This window comes from Gymnoscopelus braueri (genome assembly GCF_963280865.1).
Source record: "Gymnoscopelus braueri genome assembly, chromosome: 1".
NCBI lineage: Eukaryota > Metazoa > Chordata > Actinopteri > Myctophiformes > Myctophidae > Gymnoscopelus > Gymnoscopelus braueri.
In genome coordinates, this window is record NC_137603.1 from 37,850,290 (window position 1) to 37,875,074 (window position 24,785).

Consider the following 24,785-nt stretch of genomic DNA (forward strand, 5'->3'; position numbering starts at 1 on the left):
CCCAATCAATAATTTGATTGAATCAATTATGGTTATTGGACTTTTTGAGTGCCTCAGTATGCAGATTCTCTTCGCTCTGGTGTTTATAAACATTGTGATGACAAGTGTTGAATGCCATGTTTTTACTGCCATGTTTTTACTTTCTATGACGGGCCTACCCTTTCATTTTATTTTTAGATTATGGCTGGCGTCTTTCATAACTGAGAATGCTTCCTTAAGACAATGACTGAGTTATGTACCTTAATATCAAAATGACATTAATAAGAGGAGGAAAAGCAGGATGTTACACCATTATTTGTAGATGTCCTTCAGGAAGAACAAAAGTGCTGAAACGAGAGGGCAATGTAAATACCATAGTTCTGCCAACTTGGAATCCATCAGGGGCAAGGACGTTCTTGCTCAGGTACTGTTGAATGCCTTCCTGGCTGGTACTGGTGCCTTCTGGGAGAAGAACTCGGAAGTGATGTACAAAATCCTGTAAAGGAAAGAAGAGGGATTGTTTATGAGAAATATTAGATTGTGTACAGTATATGTACATCAATGTGTGCCAGAAAGTGTTTAGTACTGTGACACAAAACTTGTGTGAACTTCTATTCATAGTTCACTGTACTGGGGAAGAAAAGAAAGAAAGAAAAAAGAAAAACAACATACACTTTAACTAAGCTAAATCTTCACATCTCAATTGCTCACTACAGTACAAACAAGTATTAGACATTAAACATTGTGGTGGCCTTCACTTAGCAATTGAATATCACAAAGACCTATAGACTAAACTGGCATTTAACCAAGTTGAGTATCTAGGCGAATGCAATTTCAGGTAAGGTCCTTGCGGTCCAAATTTGCGGGGGTTCAGACATCATGGCATAAATATGCTGAACTCTCACTCTTAAAACTAAGGCCCATTGTCTGAATTCAATACACCCAGCAGTCTAGGCTGTAGGGGGTGGACAGGGAAACAGATGCTGTGTTTATACAATTACAAGCATGGGGAGTGTTTCTGAAAATCTGGGACAATGGAGAGGCTCTGTTCTGCAGACCTGACTTAAGACCCAGTAGAATATTCAGAGTGTGACACACGCTAAAGATATTTGTAATCAGTGCCCACTAGACCACTAATATGTTTGGAGGAAATTAAGAAATTGGGAGGAAGCCTGAAGCAAAAGTATATGTGCTATTTTTACACTCAATGTTCGACTTTGCAGATTAAAAATCAGCCAGTGGGTTGATCTGACCTTTGCCAGGTCATTTTGAGGACACAGACATGGTTTTAGCATGACAGCTGATTTCACATGATCACAAAATGCTAATAAATAAAAGACAAACTGGAACCAAAACCTGTCCAATCCAGAACCTTGTGTGTCCAACAAGTCACTTTCGATGTGGTCTGCTTTATCATCCATGCAATATTTTTTCTCATACAATACACAACCAATGTGGTTATGATAGCTGCCATTTGAAATCACCCATATAATTGGAAATGGAAATGAATTCAACCAATATCAACATGTCCGGAACAAACTAATCCATCACTGGCTTCTTAACTGATGGAACCATGAGAGGAAAGAGTGAATCAGACTTTGCGTCTTAGATAGAAAGGTTGTGGAAGATATTGCATCAGCAGCCTGTTCTCCACACCCTTGAACAGAAAGAAACACATTAATTTGGACTGCCAACACTGGAACTGGCTGTCCCGCTGCTGTTTCGTCTTATACAGTGTTTATTTCCCGGATGAAGTGCTACTTCACAGTCCAACTTTTACTAATGTATGATGGAAAAAAGGACTGTTGAGCAATGTACTGCAAATGGGTAAGAGACGTGAGCTATAAAGGCTGGGTGTGTAAGGATTTATACTTCATCGAATGACTGTTGCTCACCAAGAATAACTGACTTCCAACAGAAAAATATGACAGGAGGCGTCAAATATTTCAGTTATTCTCAGCCAGAGACATGGTCATATAACAAAGTATAAATGAGACTTTAGTGTGGTGATGGTGATGATGATGATGATGATGATGATGATGATGATGATGGTGATGATGGTGATGCCCTAGTGCAGTGGTTCCCAAAAGGGGGGTCGAGACCACCAAATTATTGAAACCTATACATATATAAACCAACATACAGTATAGGTGTATAAAGGGTATCTGCACATTTCTAAAGGGACTATTTAAGGACTTGTAATACCCTTTTAATACCAAATTGGCCAAATTGTCAAATATTACGTAAGAAAGAGGCAAACATTGTGAAAATAGCCGATCTAAATTCTTACAACGCCTCGCACAATTTCAAGTGCTTGTCAGGGTGGGGTCCCCCGAGTTCAAATATGATTATTTTGGGGGGTCGCGGCCTGAAAAGTTTGGGAACCCTTGCCCTAGTCAGTGCATATGTCCGTCCCCAAGTTAAGGCAAGGCAAGTTTATTTGTATAGCACATTTCAACAACAAGTCAATTGTGACTTACACAACGTGCTTTACACAAAACATTAAGCAAAAAACATTGTATAAGTTAACACAGCTTTTGGCAAGCACATAGCTTATTCATGGTGGGTGTTGTGAGTGTGCTTGTGTGTGTTACCTTAAAGGTGTATTTGCAATTGTAGCCTGACTGTCGGATGCGTACAGTCTCCAGCATACCCGTGTAACGTAGCTGCCTCAGTACTAAGGCATCGTTAAATCGTAAAGGAAGCTAAGAGAGAAAGACATCGAGAAAGAGAGTGAGTAAGAGCAGGTAAACAAACAACAGCAAAAAAAGCGACGACTCCTGTTAAAGGCTGAATCAGTTTCAAATGTGAAGCCAAAAGGATAAAAGGAAAAAAACAAACAAACAGAGGAGACATATTGGAATTGTCAGCTCTTGACGGGAATAATATTATAGACAGATTTGCTATTTTGGAGATGTAATACTGTAGGTTTGCTTATGTTGGTAATGTTTGGCATAAAACAGAGCTACATTTTTATTTCAAAACTTCCAAATAGCACATTTTCATCTACAAAAAGCTCTTAAGAATGTATGTGAATATAACTCAAATGTACATGTATACAAAAGAAAAAAGGCCCTTTAAAACAATACTATGTCAGGAGCAGAGTACAGGTAACACTTGAGTGTTAGGAATAACACTCAAAGTGCAGGCTCTCTGCAATGAACCATACTGTACCTTATCAGCATTGGAGCGGATGCACTTGACAAAATAGGGCTCTGACTGGCCCAGAGTCTCCATCAGCTTATTGAGAGAGGCCTACAGATTAAACCACAACAACAACAACATGTCAACCTGCCATCAATCCATACAGTCATAAATAAAGCAAAGAAAAGCATTTTAACATTGTTGCTCTATTACAGTATATGGTTTTGTTTTTGTAACAGGTCAGAGAGTGGAGGACTAGAGGTTTTGTTGTGGTTGTGAATAATTGTTGCTCTATCATTTAATACCACTGTTTGTTATATACACAAGATAGTGTAAGGGATCATAAAAGTTTGCACTTATACAAAACCACTTTCCGTTTTATAGAGGACCAGATTTTAGGGATTGAGTTGGTTGAGTTAAACCACATGCTTGATATACATATGTCCATAAATAATATACCTGGTGCACATGACACGCACAGCACAACTGAGTGTGTTTACGGATGTGCGCAATTACACAGATGTATTACACTGTGTATGTGTGTAAGGTAAAAGAAACCATGTGTGCAGCAGTTCCATGTACATTCGGCATGTGCATCTGTGCGAGTACATGCACACGTGTGGTAGCATGTGTGTGTGATATTTCAGCGGCAAGAGGAATTCAGGCTCCTCCCCCTCCTCTATGGGAGATTAAAGCAAGCAGCCACAGTACAGGATGTGGGAAGTGAAGTCATCCACACATTGGGGCCAGGGCTGCCTGCCAGAGGGGCCTCATGCTCCTAAACTACCACCCATTGGTGGGCCAAAGGCCTGTCAGGACTGCAAGAAGTTTAATTTGGTTTATTTATTTGGTTGTTTTTGTTCTTCTGATCAGGAATTGTGTGTGCATCAGGTATTATCTATGTCAAATTCTCTGAAAATGTTTCTTGAAAGCTTGCCAATTTATTTCACTTTCTGGATACGCCTGTACTGTAGCTGGCCCATAACGACACTGGTAAGGGGAAGAACTGTTTAAAAAAAAATTTGCAAGCACAATGCGTTTTCTCAAGGTCTTGAATATACTTTAGATATCAGCCTTGGGTTCGGGCAACTTTTATTTTTGATAAGTAATGGGGTAACTGGTTCCACAAACAATGAATTGAAAGACACATTTTGTCTCCATCTCTTTTTACATGCTACTGTACATAAAGCTGCGTATCAGAGGAGAGTCTATACCGCAGGTCCAGTTCAATCATGTAAATGAGTGTGTGTGTGTGTGTGTGTGTGTGTGTGTGTGTGTGTGTGTGTGTGTGTGTGTGTGTGTGTGTGTGTGTGTGTGTGTGTGTGTGTGTGTGTGTCTGACCTGGAACTGTGCACTGATGCTGGGCGGTTTCTTCTTCTTGTGGAGGTGAAGGAGGGACTTGGTGATGCGATCATGGAGAGTAAGGTTACTGAGGTATTTGAGAGACTTGACATCCAGTAAGTGCTGTAGAAGGAGACACAGTCAGCTAGTGACACTAACGCTGCAGGTGGCAATGAGGGGCTGGATTAAATGTGACAGATAACACTTACCTTGGGTAGAGCTGGCTTGGATTTGTAGTTTTTGTTTCTCCTATTTAAAAGACAGGAGCAGTTAGTATCGGTCACATAGAAATGAACTGTGATCCCGTCTTCAGTCTTATATTTCGGGTTGATATACATACATTTATCAGCTAATGTTAAAAAGTGAATGTGAAACAAAGCACTACTTCAGTTGATTAATTCTCCAAGAGGTCACTTAGCCTGATAAACCATCCCTGTACTTAATTTGATTAATTATTAGAGGTCACCTAACCTGGTAAACCATCCCAGTCCCAGAAGATGCATAATAATGTGAATTCAAGCGACCGGGATGGTTTACCAGGCTAGAGGTTACTCACTGTGAGTATTAAATATAAAGCAAACTAAAGCAAAAGTGAGGTAATTTTGACCTGAAGGTATGTTTTCCAATTTCCCAACTGATGGTGAAGATGAACAAAGCTCATAGAAGCACAGAACTCAACATCATAAAGAATATATAGTAAATAGTGACAGACTGATCCCCAGCCAGTACTTGCGGTGTGTTCATAAAAACAGTCTGAGAATTTGGTACGATTTCAGAACGCTCTGGTGTTGGCGTCATAGAGCGCTCTGATATCAGTTAATTTATGAATGATCAGAGTAGATACTCGTTAACTAACGTTGCCATTTGCGTCTTCAAAAAATAAAAATAAAAATAGTATAAATATGATTATAACCAAATTACTTTATCCATTATTGTTGTCACCAATGTTTGGATAAGCCGACTTTTCACTCAGAGCAGTCCCAGAGCACAGCGCTAAGAGTTTTCAAACGGCGACGCTCTGAGCACTCTAAATTTCGGAATGACCAGAGTGCACCCTGGGTGCACTCCAGTGCTCTCAGAAGATATTTATCAACGCTCCCTTCGTTCCTTTCAGCCTCTGAAGTGGACTCAGACACCAAGTGAACTGTATTGTGTTCAATTTCTTTGTGATTCATTCTCATTAGAATCAGAAAGAGAACTTGAGTTCCCTTTCAGGTCCACTTACAAAGTTAGCACAGCAATATTTTTGGTATTTCTGGTTCACATAAGTTTAATTTAAATAGAAATACTGTACATTTGAAAAGGTCCTAAGGATAAAGTTAATTTGTCACATACGGTAATCATGTAGCTCGACAATATTGTTCAAATGAAAAAATGCCACAACATGTTTTTCAGTAAATAATAATATAGTATGAATTAGCCTTAAGCCTGGCCACTGACATGAGAATGCCATGGGCTCTCTCCAGGAGCTTGCTGCTGGTGGAGTTAACAAAGATACCATCCTCTTCTGTGTTGGGGGAACTGGACATCAGACGGCTCTGCCGACCCACGCGACCATTCCAACCCGGGCTCTGCGAATCCCTGCAAAGAGACAGATATTTTTTATAAATAACACAAATCTCAAACCATTTTCTCAAATGTACTATATCATGGAATCTGAATGGTTTGCTTTGTGTTTATAAAAATATATTTGAACAAAAAAATGGATGTCCCTTATTTCTCACATAGAGGGTGGCAACCCAAGATATTAGTCAAACCCTATATATTACTCAAAATATATGCTAGGGTTCAAGTGGTTAATGACTTGTGGTGTTAGGATCAGGGGAATAGGTAGCTCAGTGACAATCCATCATATATACAGCTGCTAACAGGACCATCATGGGGCCAGACAGGATTGTTTTCACTCCTGTGATTTATAAGAAACTCTCCTGCTGTGTCTTCAGGCCACACACACTGACACGTTAAAAGACAGTTGTATGTGTGTGGGAACATATCATATACTAACAGGGGAGTGCAGCCATTCCTAGAAGCAAGCTGACGTGGGACAAGAGTCCATGGAGAGGTTTCATGCTACTGGGAGCCAACAGAGAATAACAGGTGAGATGTTATGGTATTTTAATAGGTGTCTGGGGGGCAGGAAGGGCTAGCAATAGGAATTCTACATTCAAACTACACTGTAAAATCCTCAGTGTTACTATAAATCTGAGAGCGTACAAGTGTAACCAATTAGACCCGTAAGAATCTATTTGGGATCAATTAAGATTGAGGATTTTACTGTGTACGTTTCCACTATAAAAACACATTTTGCCAGATGAGCTAATGAAACACATTGTGGATTTTTAGGCAAGCAGCATGGCAAGCCCTTTTAAGATAAACTTAAAATCTTTTATTTACCTGACTTTATATTCACTCATTGTCTCAATACTCAAGTATTTTTGTGGTCAATGGACAAATGCTGAAATATTGTTTTCAAAACAACATCAGAGGGAGACTTAATGGTGCAGAACATGCACGCTCAACTGACAAGTTGGAGCTCATCGATCTTGCAATATTTTCCTTTGCAGTCAAATTGGTCAATAAACAGTGAGGTTTATATTTGAAATATATGTTTCGCCTTGTCTTGTGAGCTCACACCCAAATCCTTTTGCACTCAGATCTAAAACAGAAACCTGGCGTGAAACTTTGACTGTCTGTGGTTGGTCCCAAACCTTTCCATCCCAAGGACCCCTAATCTGGTTAAACTGGCACAATAATCTTATGAATTGAATACTTTGTTGAAAAAAAATTAAACGTTTTTTCTGTTCCTTTCCAATTGGCCCTGCTGGCGCCCCCTGGAGGCCCCCACTTTGTAACACCTGTGGTCTCTTGACTACTTCCATTTTGTTTTGTTTATCTCCATGTATTGTAGGACAAAGAAGAAGAAATCCTGAGGATGATTAAATATATACAGCCACTTCCAGAGGACAATAATATTGTATAAATAGATCCCAAGGTTTATAATGCATTCATATTATCAGATGGGTTTATTCGATCAATGTGACCAAATCAGAAAATAGTGTTTATTCCACTATATCCACTGTGGAATAAGCATGAACCTTCACTTCACATCTGGAATAGCATAATAAGGAGAAGTCTTTCCCAGTCAAATATCCATCTCTGTAAACAGTGACAGTACAATGTGTCTTTGTGGTGACTATTATTCTCCATCGTCTCCCTGAGAGTCCCATAAAGTGCTGTACTCTCCACTGTAGTGTCCAGCAGAGAAGCACCGTGCTGAGACCTAATATTTATCACTCCCTGGGCCCTCCTCTCAAATGTGGAACTCTGACCCTGTGTCACGAAAGAAGCAGCTGCATGGGGGCTTCAGGCCTCGCTTAATAAACTGGAAGTAAGTGTATGTCTGTGTGTGTGTGTGTGTGTGTGTGTGTGTGTGTGTGTGTGTGTGTGTGTGTGTGTGAGAGAGAGAGAGAGAGTGTGTTGGGGAAAAGAGAGTGCAAGGGTGCAAAAGTGAGAGACAGGCAGGGTGCAAAAGTGTGAGAGAGAGAGAGAGAATGAGAGAGGAAGACTGTGTGTGTGTGTGTGTGTGTGTGTGTGTGTGTGTGTGTGTGTGTGTGTGTGTGTGTGTGTGTGTGTGTGTGTGTGTGTGTGTGTGTGTGTGTGTGTGTGTGTGTGAAGGGGACAGAGGTTGCAAATCACATTAGGGGGAATTTAACAGCCCTTGACTGCGCCCCTGTGGTAACAAAAGCAGTGCTGTGTAAGAGGGCCTTTGCAGGCCGCGTGGTTGGGGGTGGTAATCTCACGGTCTAGAGCTAATTAGAGGAGGTGGTGGACTGAGGTCTTGGGGTGGTGTTGTAGTAATTCCGGAGGTCACTGCACAGACATCAGTCATTCTTTTAATGGCATGCCACACTTTGCGCTTGTGAATGCAGAACAAGTGCTACTTTCCTTTAAATACTTTTTTTATTAGTTGAACCACGACGCAATGCAAAATTATTGCAATGAGTCTGTGTATATGTACAGTATGTATGTCACTCTGTCCACAAATCTGTCCACCAGGGGGTGCCGAAAAGTCAAAACAACCAGACACCCTAATGAAAGGCAATGAACCATGTGTCTCAACTATGCACACGTCTAGATTGTATTGTTCATTTAATACATTTTACTATTTCAGGGGATTGTAAATACGATCTGGGCAAACAGACAAACTTTATATGGTAGATTTACAGACTCTTACCGTGGGGATTTTTCATTCACTGTGTTGGTCCTCTGCAGGTCTGACAGAGGCATACGAGGACTCTTTCTGACACCACCTAATTATGGACAGACAAGGGAGGATGGCAACAGATGAGAGAAACGCACACACGCGCGCACACACACACACACACACACACACACACACAATATGACACTGCACTGTCGGCATTTGATCAATGCTTTTTGATGGAAACTGAAACTATTATGTTGCATGAAACAATATGTAAGAGGTTAATAGTGAGTTTCTCTTGTTAGTTTTGTGAGAATTATGGTAGATGATAATTTTAAAGTTATTTGTTTTAGTCTGGACAGTAGGTTTGCTTTGGAAATGTGCTTAGTTAAAGACACAGCTACTGTAAATGAAATGCCAATGAACAAAAGTGTTAAATATTGTGTGAAGCAATGTGTACTCATTAATGGGTTTAAGTCAAAGTTACTAGGTACTCAATTAGAAAAAGGAACAACTTCAATGAGACGATATTGGCGTCAGTTCTGATGTCAGAACACTAAATAGTTATTTTAATCTGTAATCACTGTCTGAGGAAGTGATAACATCATATATGACATATTTTAATATACTGCCAATAAAACACAAGTGTGTGAAACAGTCATCTATTCTACAGTGTGATTAGCTTACTAGTGATCTTAATAAGTGATCCAGCGAAATGTTTTGTTTACTACAGTGCATTGTTGAGACTGTATACCGTTTTCAGTTTCATCACTTTGTGCAACATTTTCACTTTCATCCGGTGCTGTGGGGTGGTGCATAACAAAACAAAGCCAAAAATACAACATAAATGACATAGACATAATGTGGGAGACGTACAGCATGTTTGATAAGGCAAGATGTTCTTTAAAAGCAGTGTCAGAGATACCTACAACATTTAGGCTCATTGTACACTGTAAAATCCTCACTCTTGACAGTGTACAAATGCAACGTACTGCACATCTGTACTCTCTCAGAGTTAAATCAACATTCAGGATTTTTCGGTGTATGTTCTTCACCACATGTAAACATACTATTACAATTGAATGTGAGGGAGTTAGTGACACTGATATATTATCCGTATCCCAACTATGTTACACTCTTTCCTTTAGTCTGTTAAACACCATCACCAGTCTATTTGAGATTAGTGCAAGAAAGTTGGGTGGGTTTTAACCACATGAACCCTAGTGTCATAATAGTTGTCATAATAGTCATAATAGTTGAACATTCAGCAAAAATAATGTACCAATGAAGTATGTAGGGTTTAAGTGGCTAAGACCCTTTCCCACTGCACCCTAATAGTTCTGAGAACAGTTAAGTGTTGCAGAAGACTTGCGCCATGGTGGACAAGCAATATCTGAACTCTAACCACTACACAATAGGCACACAGTAAGATCCTCAGGGTTAATTTAACTCGGAGAGTGTAAAAATTGAGCCGTAAGAGTTAAACTAACACCGGGGGCTGTGTTGTACAGAACTAGATGACGAAGCATAGCTCTTATACAAATACTATTATGAAAGGAAGAGATCTTGTAATAAACACCTGGAATTGTTACTGTGCCCTCACCCCAGACCAATGTGGGTTAACAAAGGGTTAAAATGGCTGACCCATGCTTAAGGTCCATGCAGTTGTGGGACAGCCCCATTTCTAGGACACAATGTTAGTGACAGAGCAGCAGCATGCTAGTGGACAACGTGCGGGACAGATTGAAAACACAAACACACACACATACACAGGCATGCAGGAGCATAACGAGAGGGAGATGGGAGACACAGTGGGATTGGAGACCAACAAGCATCTACTATAGAGATGGAGAATGAAGATTCTAATAACGCTCAAAATAAGGGACAAATGACAGTATGACAAAATAATAATAAGCCAAAATAACCCTTGAGGCTGTGTGAAAGCATGTGTACAAATATCTATATCGCCTTTTGAGGATTTGGTTTGGGAAAATCTAGACAACATTGTACACTTAAGATGCTGATGTTGGTCTACCTCATCCCTATGGTTTCCCCCGCCCTCATGGCTTTTGGCATAGAAGTGGGAGGAGAGTTATTATTGGGACTGCAGCCTTACTGTGCTTCTCCTCCTTGCACCTCTGCAGGATCTCTAAGCTTCTCTGATGCACAGGATGATGCAGAAAGCTAAAACTATCCACACTTTTCACAACTGCACAGGGAGCAGCGTCATCATGCCCTTGGAAAAGCAAAAAAAGAAAACAACAAAAGAAACGAAGGAAAAAACAAAACAAAAAATGGAAGAGAAAAAGGGGCAAAGAGAGAGAAACGATAGATTAGATAGCGAATAGAGATCAAGAGAGGCAGTCATCTACCAAAGATACCTGTGTAAGACTGTCAGAGAGAAGGTAACTGACGTTCAATGCTGTAGTTGGTGGCAGTGTGATTTTTTTCCTTTGTCTCCTGAACTGTATGTAGTTCAGAGTGGGCGGCCGCCTGGATATTTCCACATTAAATCACTGCATCAGCTTTAGGGGGTTTCCATCATCTGACATTAGTTTGTACATTCATAACTTTACTCCCCCCGGGGCCAATTGAGGCTATATGGAAAAATTCATAACTCTGTTAGAGAGTATCTATGAATCTCCTAGACTGAAAAAAAGTGGTTTGATTTCATTAAGGCATTCAGGTTTTGTGGAGGATTTCAACTAGATCTACAAAGGGAAGAGGCAAAGCACGGAAGGTTTCAAGGAGACAGATATTTTCACATGACCACATACGTTTAGCACGGATAGAAGGGGTGCAATTCTAAACCAGACGATGGCACTGAACGGCATGGACAGAGTACAGTACCTAGAGACGAATTCTACAGCATATCAAGGATACGAGAAACAAGGCACAGCCTAAAGAGCTACAGTACAGCTATTGTATTGGCAGCACTACTAGCACTACGCACAGACACTACAGCACAGTGGCTGATGAAAGAGAGAAAGGCGAGGTCAAGTAAATCTATCAAGATGGAAGCAACAGAATGGTCACTGAGCTGCAGGAGTGCAACAGAAAAGCTCACAGTTTTATTGTGATTAACTATACATTTTATTGCCGGGCTGCCAGCTGGGTCTGTATTTCCTGTTTGTCAACACATTACTAGTTTTGATAACGTACTGTAGCTCAACTACAGTAGGTTTGGGTTCATTTACGTTTCTGGCAAATATCTAGCTATAAATGGCACACCCATGTTTTGTCAGGCAGTAATTATATTAACAAATTAATTGATAATATGTTTCCAAAACACAAACAGTGAGAATAATTTAAAAAGTCAATCAGAATTAACAACAATATGTCTCCTATCCTTTAAAAATGAATTGATGTTCAGCCCATTCATTATTATGCAAATTGTACCAAGAGGTTTTCCGTTTGATTGCCATACTGTGTATATAGAGTACCTGTATACACTAACACATTCTCCCTTCCGTTTTGATAGATTTCTTGTTGGAGGTCTGAGCTCTAGCCAACCCTCTGTAACATTTCCAAATCTAATGATGCAAGATGAGGTAGAATGTGTTGAATAATGGGGTAGAGGGACAGTCACAATAACTGTTGCCTCCTTAATAAAAAGTTATAATAATAAAAACATACATTTGTGAGTTTTAGGCATGTCTGACTATGCTGCAGCAAAAAGCTAAAATATGACTTTCACCTTTCAATTCCAGTTTGATCTGCCCTCCTGCTGTATGTGTGTTCCTAAGCTTCAGTTAATGTGACACTCACCGGTTTTCTTCTGTGCGTGTCTCTTCCCAGCCTCTCTAAAGGCCACCAGGGCCCTGAAGTAGGCTCGGAGAACAGCCCAGCGGAACGTGGCTGAGGGGTCGATGCCCATCAGCCCACAGATGAAGGCATTCTTGCTGCTCTTAAGCAGGGCCACAATATCTGGGCGCATGTGGTCTGTGTTCTTTTCCCTGAAGTCCTGTGAGAGAGAGAAAGTGTGTGTGTGTGTGTGTGTGTGTGTGTGTGTAGGCAGGAGACAGAATGAAGTCAAAGATGGACAGAAGTAAATAGAGATGGTTGATGTTTCACCCCATTCTTCTCACAGTCGGGTGGTACTGTGCTACAGTTAAGCAACAACATTTTAACCGAGAGAATACGCTCAAAGGAAACCCTTTTAGCCAAACCTTACTGGTCTACATCTGAACCTGTTTATCCCTGAAAACCTCAGTGGGAGTCTATTATGACTAACATTATTAATAAAAGGACTGGTCTTGAATCATAAGGACAAAGTGCTTTCCAAACTCAACATGGACAAGGGCAGATCCGTTTGAGCTAGATTGGGAAAGCATTAATGAATGTTTATTCCCGTTATTATTGTTTGATATTAACTGAAGCTACAGAAGCTGTCCATGTTATTTCAAATGAGTCGAGAGATTACTTCAAGTATAAGATCCAAATAAACCAGAGCGATGCATGGGAATTTCACAGGTTGACATGCTGTGAGAGAATATGAGATGGTTGTTGTTCATCGCAGTAACTTTGTAAATGAAAGCCCAGACCTGTACAGTAGTTGAAAGGGTACCTGGGTTGCCAGATCTTGATTTGGTTGTGTAATAGGACTCTGTTCCTGGGACTTATGCCAGGAGAGTGATTAAAAATGTCTCTCTATTGGCTATGTGCGACTTTATACCTCATTTACTTTTACGTTTATACATTGCAAGTAGTAGTATACGTATTCCTGTTATACAGGACGCACCAGGCATACTTTATGTGTTTGTGTGAGTGATATTGGTGCAAGGGTCACAGCTCAACTGGATTTGCTCAGCGGCTAGAGAAGACATAGTGAACAAGGAGTGTTGTTTTTCCCTCCATTATGTTCCATCGTATGGATTTTTCAAGTGAAGATTATTAGGATACTGATTACTGACCTTGACGCCATACTTGACCTTGCCAGCGTAGTGACGGATAATGAAGGCAGGCTCCATGACGGCAGGAAATTCAATGTAGCTGTTGCCCTCATGCTGTCGTTTAAACTTATCCAACAGAGTATGATAGGAGGCTTGAGGAAAGCTGAAATAAAAAACAGACCCTTTTAGTTGTGTGTGCGTCACATCACATCGCTCAGACACGCTCATGTGTTCTTACATGCTTTTGCTTCAACTGAGCCATGAATATTCAAGTATCAGTGACACTGGAAACATTGTTTGGATTATTGATAATCTGACACAGGACAGGACAAAATGCCATTTTCTTAACCATTTGAACACTAGCGTCCCTGTTCTGGAGGGAACATTTGCTGAAAATAGCAGATCTACAAGCTTAGCTATTTTCAGCATAAGAGATACGGTTAGAAATGGATAGGTTTAGGCATGGGTTTGATGAGTTGAAGTTCGGGGTAAGGATCTGGGAGTGTGATTAGCCAATGAGATAGCGTGCCCTCAAACTCCTGGATTCAGAGCTCATAGAAATTGGGTCTGGTACCGGTTCAGGAGCCACAACCTTATTATTATCATCAATATCAAGGATGATATTTAATCTCTGATCTAAAGCCAGTTTTGGCATAATCTCTTGTGATGCCTGAGGTTGTAATGTACTTAGTGTAAACTGATCTCAGTTCTGCTCCCCCCAGAGCTCAAGTGAATGTAGTCTGATAAACTCACATTCCCTCTAGCCCTTTAAAACCAAGTGCCAGAGAGGTTCTGCAGAAAATCAACAGCTTACAGGAAGAGAGAGGAGGAAGAATGGGACACCAGGGGTTTAGAGAAGGGGGGAAACTTGAGCTATGAAAAACACACACAGCCAAGGACTCGCTGATCTCCAGCTATTCCAAGCGGGAGGAATTTGAATCTGTGTCCAAATGCAGAAGGGGACCATTATTTTTTTTTATGAAGGGGTAAAATATCTTTTACAAAAGTAGTCACATTAAAGACATTTTGTTAAGATCAGTGTGGTAAATTGTGTGTAATTAACAAGACTTTTCACTCTGTGAAACTTTTTTTAATAAGCTGATAAATATGTACTACAGACAAATTTTTAACTGGTGAATATGTTTTTTTTTAATGTTTACAGCACTGTTCAAGTCTTGTGAAAAGGGGGAAGGATTATGGGTTTGAATTCGATGTCCAGGGGAAGTTTAGAGAGAGACAATATTGAAACAGACAGTAATGTAAGAGACAATGTTTGCCAATGCCATTTGAGCCAGGTGTGAGATGGTGGTGGTGGTTTATTAACCTATAATAACCAAAGCCCAAAACATGGACGGCAGGTTGAAAGTGTTAAAGGAGGACTGGCCAAACAGACACACTGGCAGACTCACTTGCATTCCTCGTCCAGTAGGTGGAGCAGTGCTGTGGGCTTCTTGCTGATTAGGTTGATGCAGCCCGAGTTGTCAATGTACTCGATATTATTCCAGGTGATGCCCTCTGCCCGGTACTCTTCCTATGCAGGAACACAATACAAACAAGATGGTCAATGTTTGCTTCTAATGTGTTTATTACTCAATAACATTATCCTCAAAGTGCTGTACAGGGGGGGGGGGGGGGCACTAAAAACAGGCTGTTTATGTAGCCCTCAAACAAAAGTTTGAGGGCTTTTCTGTTTATTCCACCACAGAAATAACACTGTTGTGACACTATGCACGCTTGCATGTTGCAGTTGTTTGCCATGAGACGCTTCTCTGTGCTTCTCTGTCCTCATTGTGGTTTAATAATGAGGGGAACCATTCTTAGTATTTACCAGTTCACATCCCTCTACATGATGTTTTCTTGTGTTGCTGGGAAAGAGAATTAACCAATAAAGTGCAGTAATCCAAGGGAGGTTTAATAAAAATCAACAGAAATCTCATTTTCATCTCTTACCCCCTCCTCTCATTTTAGCCCAAAGTAAAAAACTGAACAAAACCAGTTAATTCCTGTTGCTTGTCCCGGTTTTTGCAAAACAAGTTCATTGGTGCACTGTACACACAGGCTAATATAGAACATGATTCGTCTCTGTTGTCAGAACTGGAATGAAAATCATATGCTTCAATATTTGCCCATCTGAAAATATTTAGCAGTGTAGATACTGTAGCAAACTGTAATTTCACTGTGCCTATGATCATGTGTATTTCCAGCTAAGTACAGTATAATATCCCATGTTTTTGCTATTTTAAGTAGAGGAATTTGGTATAAATATATGGCACTCCACTCAACATATTCTTGCCACTTAATCAGAAAACCTTCAGTGGCAATTACTCTATCTTTTTTTTCAGCAGAGTGCTTCAATGATTTCTCCTCTGCCAATACGGTTTTCTGGTGACCTCTTCATCATGTTACTTGTTGGCTTATGATCTTTCATCTTTTCATGCCAATGATTCTCAACTGCCAGTTGAACCAAACAATCACAGTAGTTTGTAGGCTGTCCAGAAAGATATCAATGACCTACAGTAGTCAATCAAATCTAATTTGGCTGAATAAATTCATACAGAATTGAGACCCTTGTTATTGTAACCTCAAATTAGCCTAAGCTTTTATTAAGCAGATTCATGTTTAATTATCAGTGTTGAAAAATGACAATTATTGTCTTCTTTTTTTTTTGTTGCCTTTCAATGATTGTTTTTATACATCTTCTAACTGCTTGACTGCTATAATGTATTTTACTTGTCTAAACCAAAAAAACGTTGTGGCAGACAATCTGTCAATGATTCAGACACCACCAGAAGTGACGGGCAAACAGATGCTGTAGACAAAGGCTGTTGGATCCCAAAGTGCCTACAAACTGCTGACTATGTACTTTAATTTGTTTTCTCATCACTGTTGCCTTAAATGTGCACATCGCCATTTCCTCAGGCTTATTACAGTTCCTTGGTCTCATCACTGCAAAATCTACTGTTAAGGTGTGCTTGGGTTATGTCAAATATAGATTTTTTATTTTTGCATAATCTTTCCATGTTCCAAACATTTTCAAATAGTGGAAATAGCAGATCTACAGGCTTATTAAATCAGTCAGTCATTTCTTTGTATATTTAAGTTATTTGTCATATCTGCCCCGTGCTACTTCAAAGCCTAAAAGCCAAAGAGAAATGGAATTTGAATTAATATGTTCCGGTGTTCAATGACAAAAACATAATTAAATCGTAATTAAAAGTAGAGCCAGAAGAAACAAGGAAGTTACTTCATAACTGGCCTTTCACCCTAGTCTAGACCATCTAGACAGTGACAGTGTCTTCATGGACCTACATTCAAAAGCTGAATAGTTGCTGCCTCTTTTCACAAAGTAACTCCAGTGATCAGAAGATAACTAGCTTAGATCAGGTCCAAGCTGTTCTTTTATCTAGTGCTCTCATGAGGGCTACAACAAGGCAGAGACACATTATTGTAACACAAACAAAGAGGATGACCTAATTACATTGTTATACCTTTATTTAATCTCCCCACTACTTTTTAAGAGGGTGTGACGTGATGGTAAGTAAAGCAGTTCTTTAAAAAAGAAAGTTGAGTTGGAAAACCTACATTTTATTAATATCATTCTCCCTCTCAAACTATCACCAATGTGTCAATAACTCCAATAATTGCAATAATTTAGAGGCCAACAGTAGAAGACTGTGGTGGTGCAGGACAGCTTCCTAAACAGTTAAGTTCTTAGTTTGGATACACTTTGTTAAATTAAGACATACATTTTACTGTGTAGGTGTGAATGTACATAATTGTGTACGGTGTATGTACTGTAGCAGAACATTTTTGTTAAAAAATGATTGCCCTCAGTGGACTTAAGATTTTTGGGCTGCCTTAATATAGCACACACACACACACACACACACACACACACACACACACTATTTCAATTGTGAAACAAGAACATCTTTCTTTACATGGCAAATCTGTTGAACCTGACCCTTACTTCCCAGCATGCTAGCTACTGTAGGTTTTATTTACATTAATTTAAGCTTAAAAAAGCAATGTCACATAACAGTTCTAACACAGATGTTTTACACTACTGAAAAACCAGGGAGCACATACTACAGGCCTCCATGTCTTGGACTGTCAGGGATGTGTAAGAGAGTTTGTGTTCCCTCAAACATGTCACGACATGGTCCTTCAGTGAGGGTTAAGGTAAACACAGTGTTTGACTTTCAGGCAAATCTTACAGATCATGACTTTAAAAGCCCTTTGAAGTTAATCCACCCACTTATGAAAAGATAAATCTAGAGTGGAGGTGGTCGCAGGGAGCGGTTGAGGTGAGTCATATGAATGTCAGGCTCAACTAACTGTATTGCATAATGTGGTTGGTTAAGACTTCCACCATTGTTTCCAAGGTCATTGCAATGTATGTACACTATGTGGTAATTGTAAGCTATTTCCTTGGAAATGGTCGTATAAAACTTGAGACGGTAGATCTATGTCAAGATACTATTCAGAGTGCTAAGGTCGACTCTCGGTCAAAACCTTCATAAACCAAACCGGTCTCCAAGGAAACGTCAAATATAAGATATCCCCGCTGAAGCATAACAGTATGCAATAGTAACAGTATGGAGAGAGATGCCTAACCTGCTCGAGCTTGAAGATATGTTGGTTAAAGTAATGCTGCAGGCGCTCGTTGGCAAAGTTGATGCAGAACTGTTCAAAGCTATTGTTCTCGTAGTCTTCAAATCCAAATATGTCCAGCACTCCAATAGACAAGATCTGGAGAAGTCAGCATTACAAAAGAGAGAGAGAAAAAAAGAACAATAAAGAATTGCCATTTCCATCATTTAAAATCTCTTATACACAGTAAAATCCATAGGGCTAAATCAACTCTGAGAGTGTAAAAATCAACCTGAAATAAAATGGGTCTATTTAATATTTGACTGTGTATGTGATCACAACCCAATGGTTGTAACGGTTGCCCTTATCTCATGATAAAGTCTATACAGAAATCAATTCTACTCAAAGCCCATGTGGCTCTGCAGTCTTACCTTAGCAGTCTCCTCCAGATCCTTGTTATTTAGCAAAGCATGGTTGATCCTGAAGACAATCCAGTCAAACAGAGCACTGTAGAGGGACTTGGACATGGAGTCCCGCACTGTACCTGCCTGGAAGATCACACACGAAGACAAGTGATGACTCCATTTACAGCATTTAGTTGATCAATTCGGCGTCACAGGAATGGTGCCATTGACCTCAATCACAAAATACAAAAATACATTTCAAAGCCCCATTAGCAGCCCCTAGAGGTCGTGGTGACACTAGACTAGAGCAAAGGCCATGGGGTCACCAATATCAGTAGGGTTCATTCTCCAGGGAGTATGAACGTGCACAGCCAATTCCATGGCAATACAGCCAGTAGTTTGTTTGGGACCAAAGAGACCAAGATGGATGGATGGATGGATGGATGGATGGATGGATGGATGGATGGATGGACCAACATTGACACCCTTAAAGCCCCACTTCTAGAGGGCAAAAAAACATCTATAATGCTCATAGGTGACCTATCCTTCAGAATAGAAATATTACTAAAAACAAACCACACTATGGCTCCTGAAGGTGAAATGCTTTTGCCTTCACGTAACCAACAGCTTTATCAATATAATGTAGCCTCACTACTCACACAGGTCACAAACAACTGTTATTTTTTTAACTCCAAAATAACACCTAAGCTTTATTAGGTGTTATTTGCGGAAGTTGGATTCAAAATATTCAGAAGAGAGCAGTCAAATGACTAACCAGACTGAAAGCTTGGCTATCCTTGAAGTTGTGAAGTAGTAATATGTCAGTTAAGAGGCAAGGGGAATGTTGCAACTATTTGAGCAATATTTAGAATGAGACCACCCGCTGAGCTGCCAAAACAATTACTGAATGTTTGTTCACATAAAATGACCCTTAAATACCTACTGGCCATTATGAGGATGTTACCGTGTTGTGATTATCAAATATTCAGCCCTGCATTTACAGTACGGTTCACACAGCTAGCTCATACTGCTCACACTGCAGTCTGTTCTATTTTTCTTATATTCCTAATCCTATCTTATCTTTATACTTGTATTCACTTTTTAAAGAAATCTTATATTTTATTCTTTGCTCTCTTACCTGCTGCATATATTTACTTCTATGTGTCTAGGAGCAATGCACCAAGCCAAATTCCTTGTTTGTGAACATACAGATGAATACAGAATGGAATAGAAATATTATCAGACTCTGATACGTACTGTACGTACAGTAGTATATTATCGTGTAAGCGTTCTTCAATATTCTCTTGGCAGTTTTTCAAGGTGAATTATGGGGACTTGATATTGCATGTTATACTGAGTGCATCCATGATCTTTTTCAAATGGCTCAGTCTTCAAACCATGATGTGTGTTTGTTTTCAGAGAAGGGGTTCTAGTGAAAGCTATTGGATGGGCTTGGAATTCCATCCTTTCTCTCTAAACAGACAGAAAAGCTTTGTGTATGCATGTCTTTGTCTGTGCATGTCCATGTGTACATGTGTGTGCACGCGTGCACTGATAGAACGTCCAGTACGTGCTGGCGCTCACTATCCTGTAAACACAGGCAGGGGATACAAGGGAGCTGAGGCTACGAGAAGGCTATTAAGTTGGCAGTATGCCTTTAGCTCAGTAAATAACCTTAGAGTTTATTTATATGCAAAGTAAAATAATAAAAGACTGGGCATCCGTGTAGCACAGGAGTAAAGTTCCTGTCCAACACTGTGGAGACTGGGGTTCGAATCCTGCGCATCCAACTTGGCCGGGCGTTCCAACGAACATAGCCTCGATCTCCAGGCTTTTATTGTTTAGTGTTGCTAAAAAATAAAAGCCTGGCCCAGCGCGTCGGTGTACTCGGTATGAGGAAGTGTTTCACTTCCCAACCAACCAGAGTGCAGTGGGCGTCGCTCGTAATGTTGTGTTAACGGGGCGGGGGTTGACGGACAGATCGGTGAACCAATGGGATCAGCCGCAATCTCTCGCCGGCTCTTTACACCCGCCCCTCTATACACGAAATCAGGAGCGTTGGGGCAGTCTACAACGAACATAAATGGCCATGTTCACGGGTGGGAAGCTGAGTGGGGAGGGCGATCACTGTCACTGCCCTAGCAACTCCCAGAGGTTGGTTAGGGCGCCTGTTTGGCAGGGAGCGGAACTGGGAGGAATAGCGGGTTCCTCCATACACGTACTACACAGGTTACACCCTCCCAGTAAAGAGTGCAATGTGTGGGGCTTTGTGTGCTTGAGCTTTTTTTATTTGTATGGCCTGCCCAACACCCGTGGCCCACATCAAGAAGAACATTTGACAAATAATAATTTCACAGTCATAATTATTATTAATAATTACATTATAATTAAAATGAGCTGGCTGCCATCAGTCAGTTTTAGTTTGACTTTTCACCAATCGCAGTGATATCAAGTGGCCTGCCACCTCGTTAATCATTGCAAACAACTTGAGACAGGCACTCGGCAAGCATGGTAAAGTTCACTCCCCCATCAATAAATTGTTGTTTTTACACGTTTATGGAAGATTAGCTACAAAACTGAGATGTGTTCATTTCATGAGCTTTGTTAGCTTGGTTTGTACAGAGTCAGGTTAATTGGTTTCTCCTATTTCCAATCAATAAGATAACTATTTAAACTGGCTCCTGGCTTTAGTTTGCCCTCATCTAAAAGTTAACATGTTAGGCTGTTTGTGGTAGAGATGCAGGAGGCAGAAAAGAGGGGGGTAATAGCAGGAATGACATGGGCCAAGTTATTGCCTCCATTATGTACTACATTTCTGGTGTTAAATGGCACAAGGGACCACCAAAAAAGACCCCCCCCCCCACACACACACACATCCTTTTATGATCTTTGAGCACCTGCTCCTCCAGTGGTCTCTGCGCGGCCCTGGAAGAGTGTACCCCTTCAGCGTCATTTGAAAAGAAGTGTCCGGCGATGTTACTTATATCAGAGGAGACATTGTCTACACATCCAAAAAAGATGATGTAATTATTTTAATATAAAAGACAGAGGACAGTACAGCATCAGTCAGTCTGTCTTTCTCATATTCAACATACTGTGTTTGACATACCCTGCTTGTTCTGGCTACTGACCTGGGCTCGTTTCCCTACATGCATGTGCAAGCTAGTATCATCACCGTTCCACTGCAAGTCAAGCCTCATGAGTCTGATGATCTTGTGAGTTGAGTGCAAGCAAGATCATGTGGCTCACAAGCCTATTTATGTATTCAAATGTCCTTTTATAAAGTGTTTCTTTTGCACTCTCTTAATGCTCTGTGTCTTAATGTCTTAATACTTCACGTTTTATGTAAAGCACTTTGAATTGCCTTATTGAAATGTGCTATACAAATAAACATGCCTTGCCTTGCCTACAAGTAGTAAGTAACACAACAGATCTTTATTAGACCATGACAACTTATCATAATTTGGGCAGGAGTGAGGTGTGGTACAGAAATAATTACCCCATGTGCCTTGGGTTTGCTGTGTTTAAATGTGCATGCTCTATGGCCTCAAACCCCAGTGTGCATGCTCTATTCAGACCATATAAGATACAGTAGGTTGAAGGGGAAACGGTGAACAATTCTGTGTAGTTTATATAGCACCTCTTACCCAAAGTAATTTAAAATGTGTGCTACATTCACCCACTGACTCATCATTAACAACATCCAAGCGGCTCAAGGCAGCACAGCTCTGCCTGGCAGGAGAGCTCACAGGCAAGGAAGAGAAGTTGAACTTTTCGCAACTTCTGCCACGGTGGGGAAAGTGGTGGTCGCTCCTCGCCATAGACATTGAACCTCGCCACTTTCTCAGAACGTGGCAGTGAAACACTAGCTGCTGGTGTTCATTTTTAAGTTTCAGTGCTTGCTCAAGGACACTTCAACACAAAGCCAGGAGCACCCAGGGATCGAACTGGGAACCTTCCAGTTCCCCGACAGCCGCTCTACCGCCTGAGCCACTGCCACCCTAGTCTAGTTATATGCAATTTAAAGTTAAGTTTGGTGATTCAGGACCTATATACATACCTGTACTACTTGAAACTGCAGTGATTATTAGCTCCAGTGTCAGCTTAGGGTATGAGATTATGCTCGGTCAGTCCAAGTACTACAGGTATGCAAAAGGGAAAATATATATCTTAAATCACCAAACTCACCCTTTAATGCTTGGAATACGGTCTTACCTCAGAGAGTTTGTAGGGTACTATGAGCCTCTCGCCCACGGTCACGGTCTTCCGCGTTGTCAGAGCCTCAAACAGCATCTCTTCTTTGACCTAGTGATGAAATTGAAGATAACAGAAATGTAAAAAATCTTTCCAGCTCATGCTACAGCGATTAATTTAGATTGCCATTTAGTATATCTTATTTAGACATTCTTGCAGCACTGTTGCACAGACTGAATGAAGAATTTTGGGTCAGACTGATAGCATTTGCTTAGTGTACAAAAAAAGACTCAGTGGGATCATACAAGTAGTCTTTCATCTCGACCAGTGTTTAGGTACATGGGGGATGTAAGGTTGAAGTGCTCCGATATGTCTACAAAGGCTCATGGCCATCGTGAGAACCATTTAATCCTTGCTATTGACATAGTGGACTGGAGGCTTGCACTGTCACATAAACATCCTGTTAGTATAAAATAATTGTCCAAATCTACTGCTATTAGCTTACAAGAACAAAAGTAAGCAAGTCGAGCGTTCTCTGTTAAGTTCATTATTATTATTATTTTTACACTTTTATTGCAAGTTGTTCATATTATATTTCATATTTGCATTACATATATTGTATCTTCTTGCAGTTGTTTTTTTTTCTTTTCTTTTTCTATACACCCAGTGTTACACACTAAAATAAAATGCAGTAACCAAAAAACATAATTACACAAGTCAAACAAAGCAAATGATACTAATACTGCAAAATTATAGTAATGATAATACTAGCGATATTAATAATGATAACTTAACAAAACAAACTGCCTTTTCCTAAATAGGAAAAAGGCAAATCACACCCCGAGCTTCCGATATGGAATCGATGCTGGGTCACATCAGTCATTCCCCAACTTAGGCAACGGCCCCATAATTTGTCCATTTCAAATATTTCCTGTATTGTTTCTTTCCATTTTTGAGCAGTGGACTTGAAGGTGTTAGCCAGTTCCTAGTTACTTGCTTTAGGGCTGTTAAGTTCATTATGAGAACATTATATAGTGGTTCGGAAGAAGTTATGCAATACTAAAAGAAAATACTTTTAGTGATTTGCTTCCAGAAAATGAGGTTGCTCATAGTTTTCGGGAAAGTAATACATTGTAGTCTTTATTTTTGCACATCAAATTAGATTCCATGAATGATACAAATGTTTATGAAATGTTAATGACTAAAAGAGGACAACTGGATGACTGACCAGTATGTTGAAATTACCGCACTGGTCATTACAAGATGAGGGAATTACAATTTATCCTATTCAGATCCTATTCCATAATGTATCCTATTCTGATACAGTATGGAAACAAGACTAAGCCCCCTATAGCAGCTCCAAGAGTTTGTGCTGCTCCTTACACCTGACTGGAAATGGTTCAAGTAGTGTTCATCCAGTACAGATTAGATTAGGGGATATCTTGTGTGAAAAGTTGATAATTTAACCTGAGGTTGGCGCTATAGGATAGGTCACAGAGTCAAAAAGTGGACATTTTGGCCTAAAGGTGGTGCAAGAAGAAAGGCCGTAGGTCACCAAAATCAGTAGGATCTTTTTGATTGATTGTCTTTATTTATCATGAAATAAAACACATGTCACATATAAACATACATCTGACCCACCATAATCAAAAGGATAACGCAAAAAAGCTTACAGCTTACACCATTGTGGTCCTTAGTATGAGGTGTGTATGATGTCATGTAGTGTGATGCTGGTGAGTGCATGAAATGTATCGAGTTCATGATGTGCTAATGTGTCCCTGTGCCCATATAAAGAAGTCTCAGAGTGGACGCGTGGGTGTACCTGCCACTCAAAGTGTGAAAGTACACAGAAAATCCCATGGCAAAACCAGCCATTAGTTTGTGAGATATGTTGTTTTGGACCAATGTTGGTGAATGGACCAACTGACACAGCTATACCTTAGAGCCCCGTCTCTAGCGGGGCTAAAAATCATATTAGTACTGTATGTCTGGTTGAACTTATCATCAAAACCCTACGTTACCCAAAAGGCATTT

At 40.2% G+C, this 24,785-nt stretch overlaps 1 protein-coding gene across 6 annotated transcripts in view; it reads right to left on the reverse strand.

The window, feature by feature from the left end:
* The window catches only part of myo9aa (myosin IXAa), a 109,917-nt gene that overhangs the window by 16,133 nt on the left and 68,999 nt on the right, over positions 1-24,785 (reverse strand). For 5 of the 6 annotated variants that reach the window (XM_080428160.1, XM_080428162.1, XM_080428159.1 and 2 more), the window contains 14 exons: positions 22,773-22,862; positions 18,585-18,701; positions 18,178-18,312; positions 14,970-15,091; positions 13,582-13,723; positions 12,437-12,632; positions 10,785-10,904; positions 8,699-8,774; positions 5,905-6,045; positions 4,674-4,713; positions 4,465-4,587; positions 3,154-3,234; positions 2,574-2,684; positions 353-475 (listed from right to left, as the gene is read on the reverse strand). In XM_080428160.1, the coding sequence (XP_080284286.1) occupies positions 353-475; positions 2,574-2,684; positions 3,154-3,234; positions 4,465-4,587; positions 4,674-4,713; positions 5,905-6,045; positions 8,699-8,774; positions 10,785-10,904; positions 12,437-12,632; positions 13,582-13,723; positions 14,970-15,091; positions 18,178-18,312; positions 18,585-18,701; positions 22,773-22,862 (1,617 nt within the window). The remainder of the gene's footprint in view (positions 1-352; positions 476-2,573; positions 2,685-3,153; positions 3,235-4,464; positions 4,588-4,673; positions 4,714-5,904; positions 6,046-8,698; positions 8,775-10,784; positions 10,905-12,436; positions 12,633-13,581; positions 13,724-14,969; positions 15,092-18,177; positions 18,313-18,584; positions 18,702-22,772; positions 22,863-24,785) is intronic. The other variant, XM_080428161.1, reaches the window with a different exon arrangement.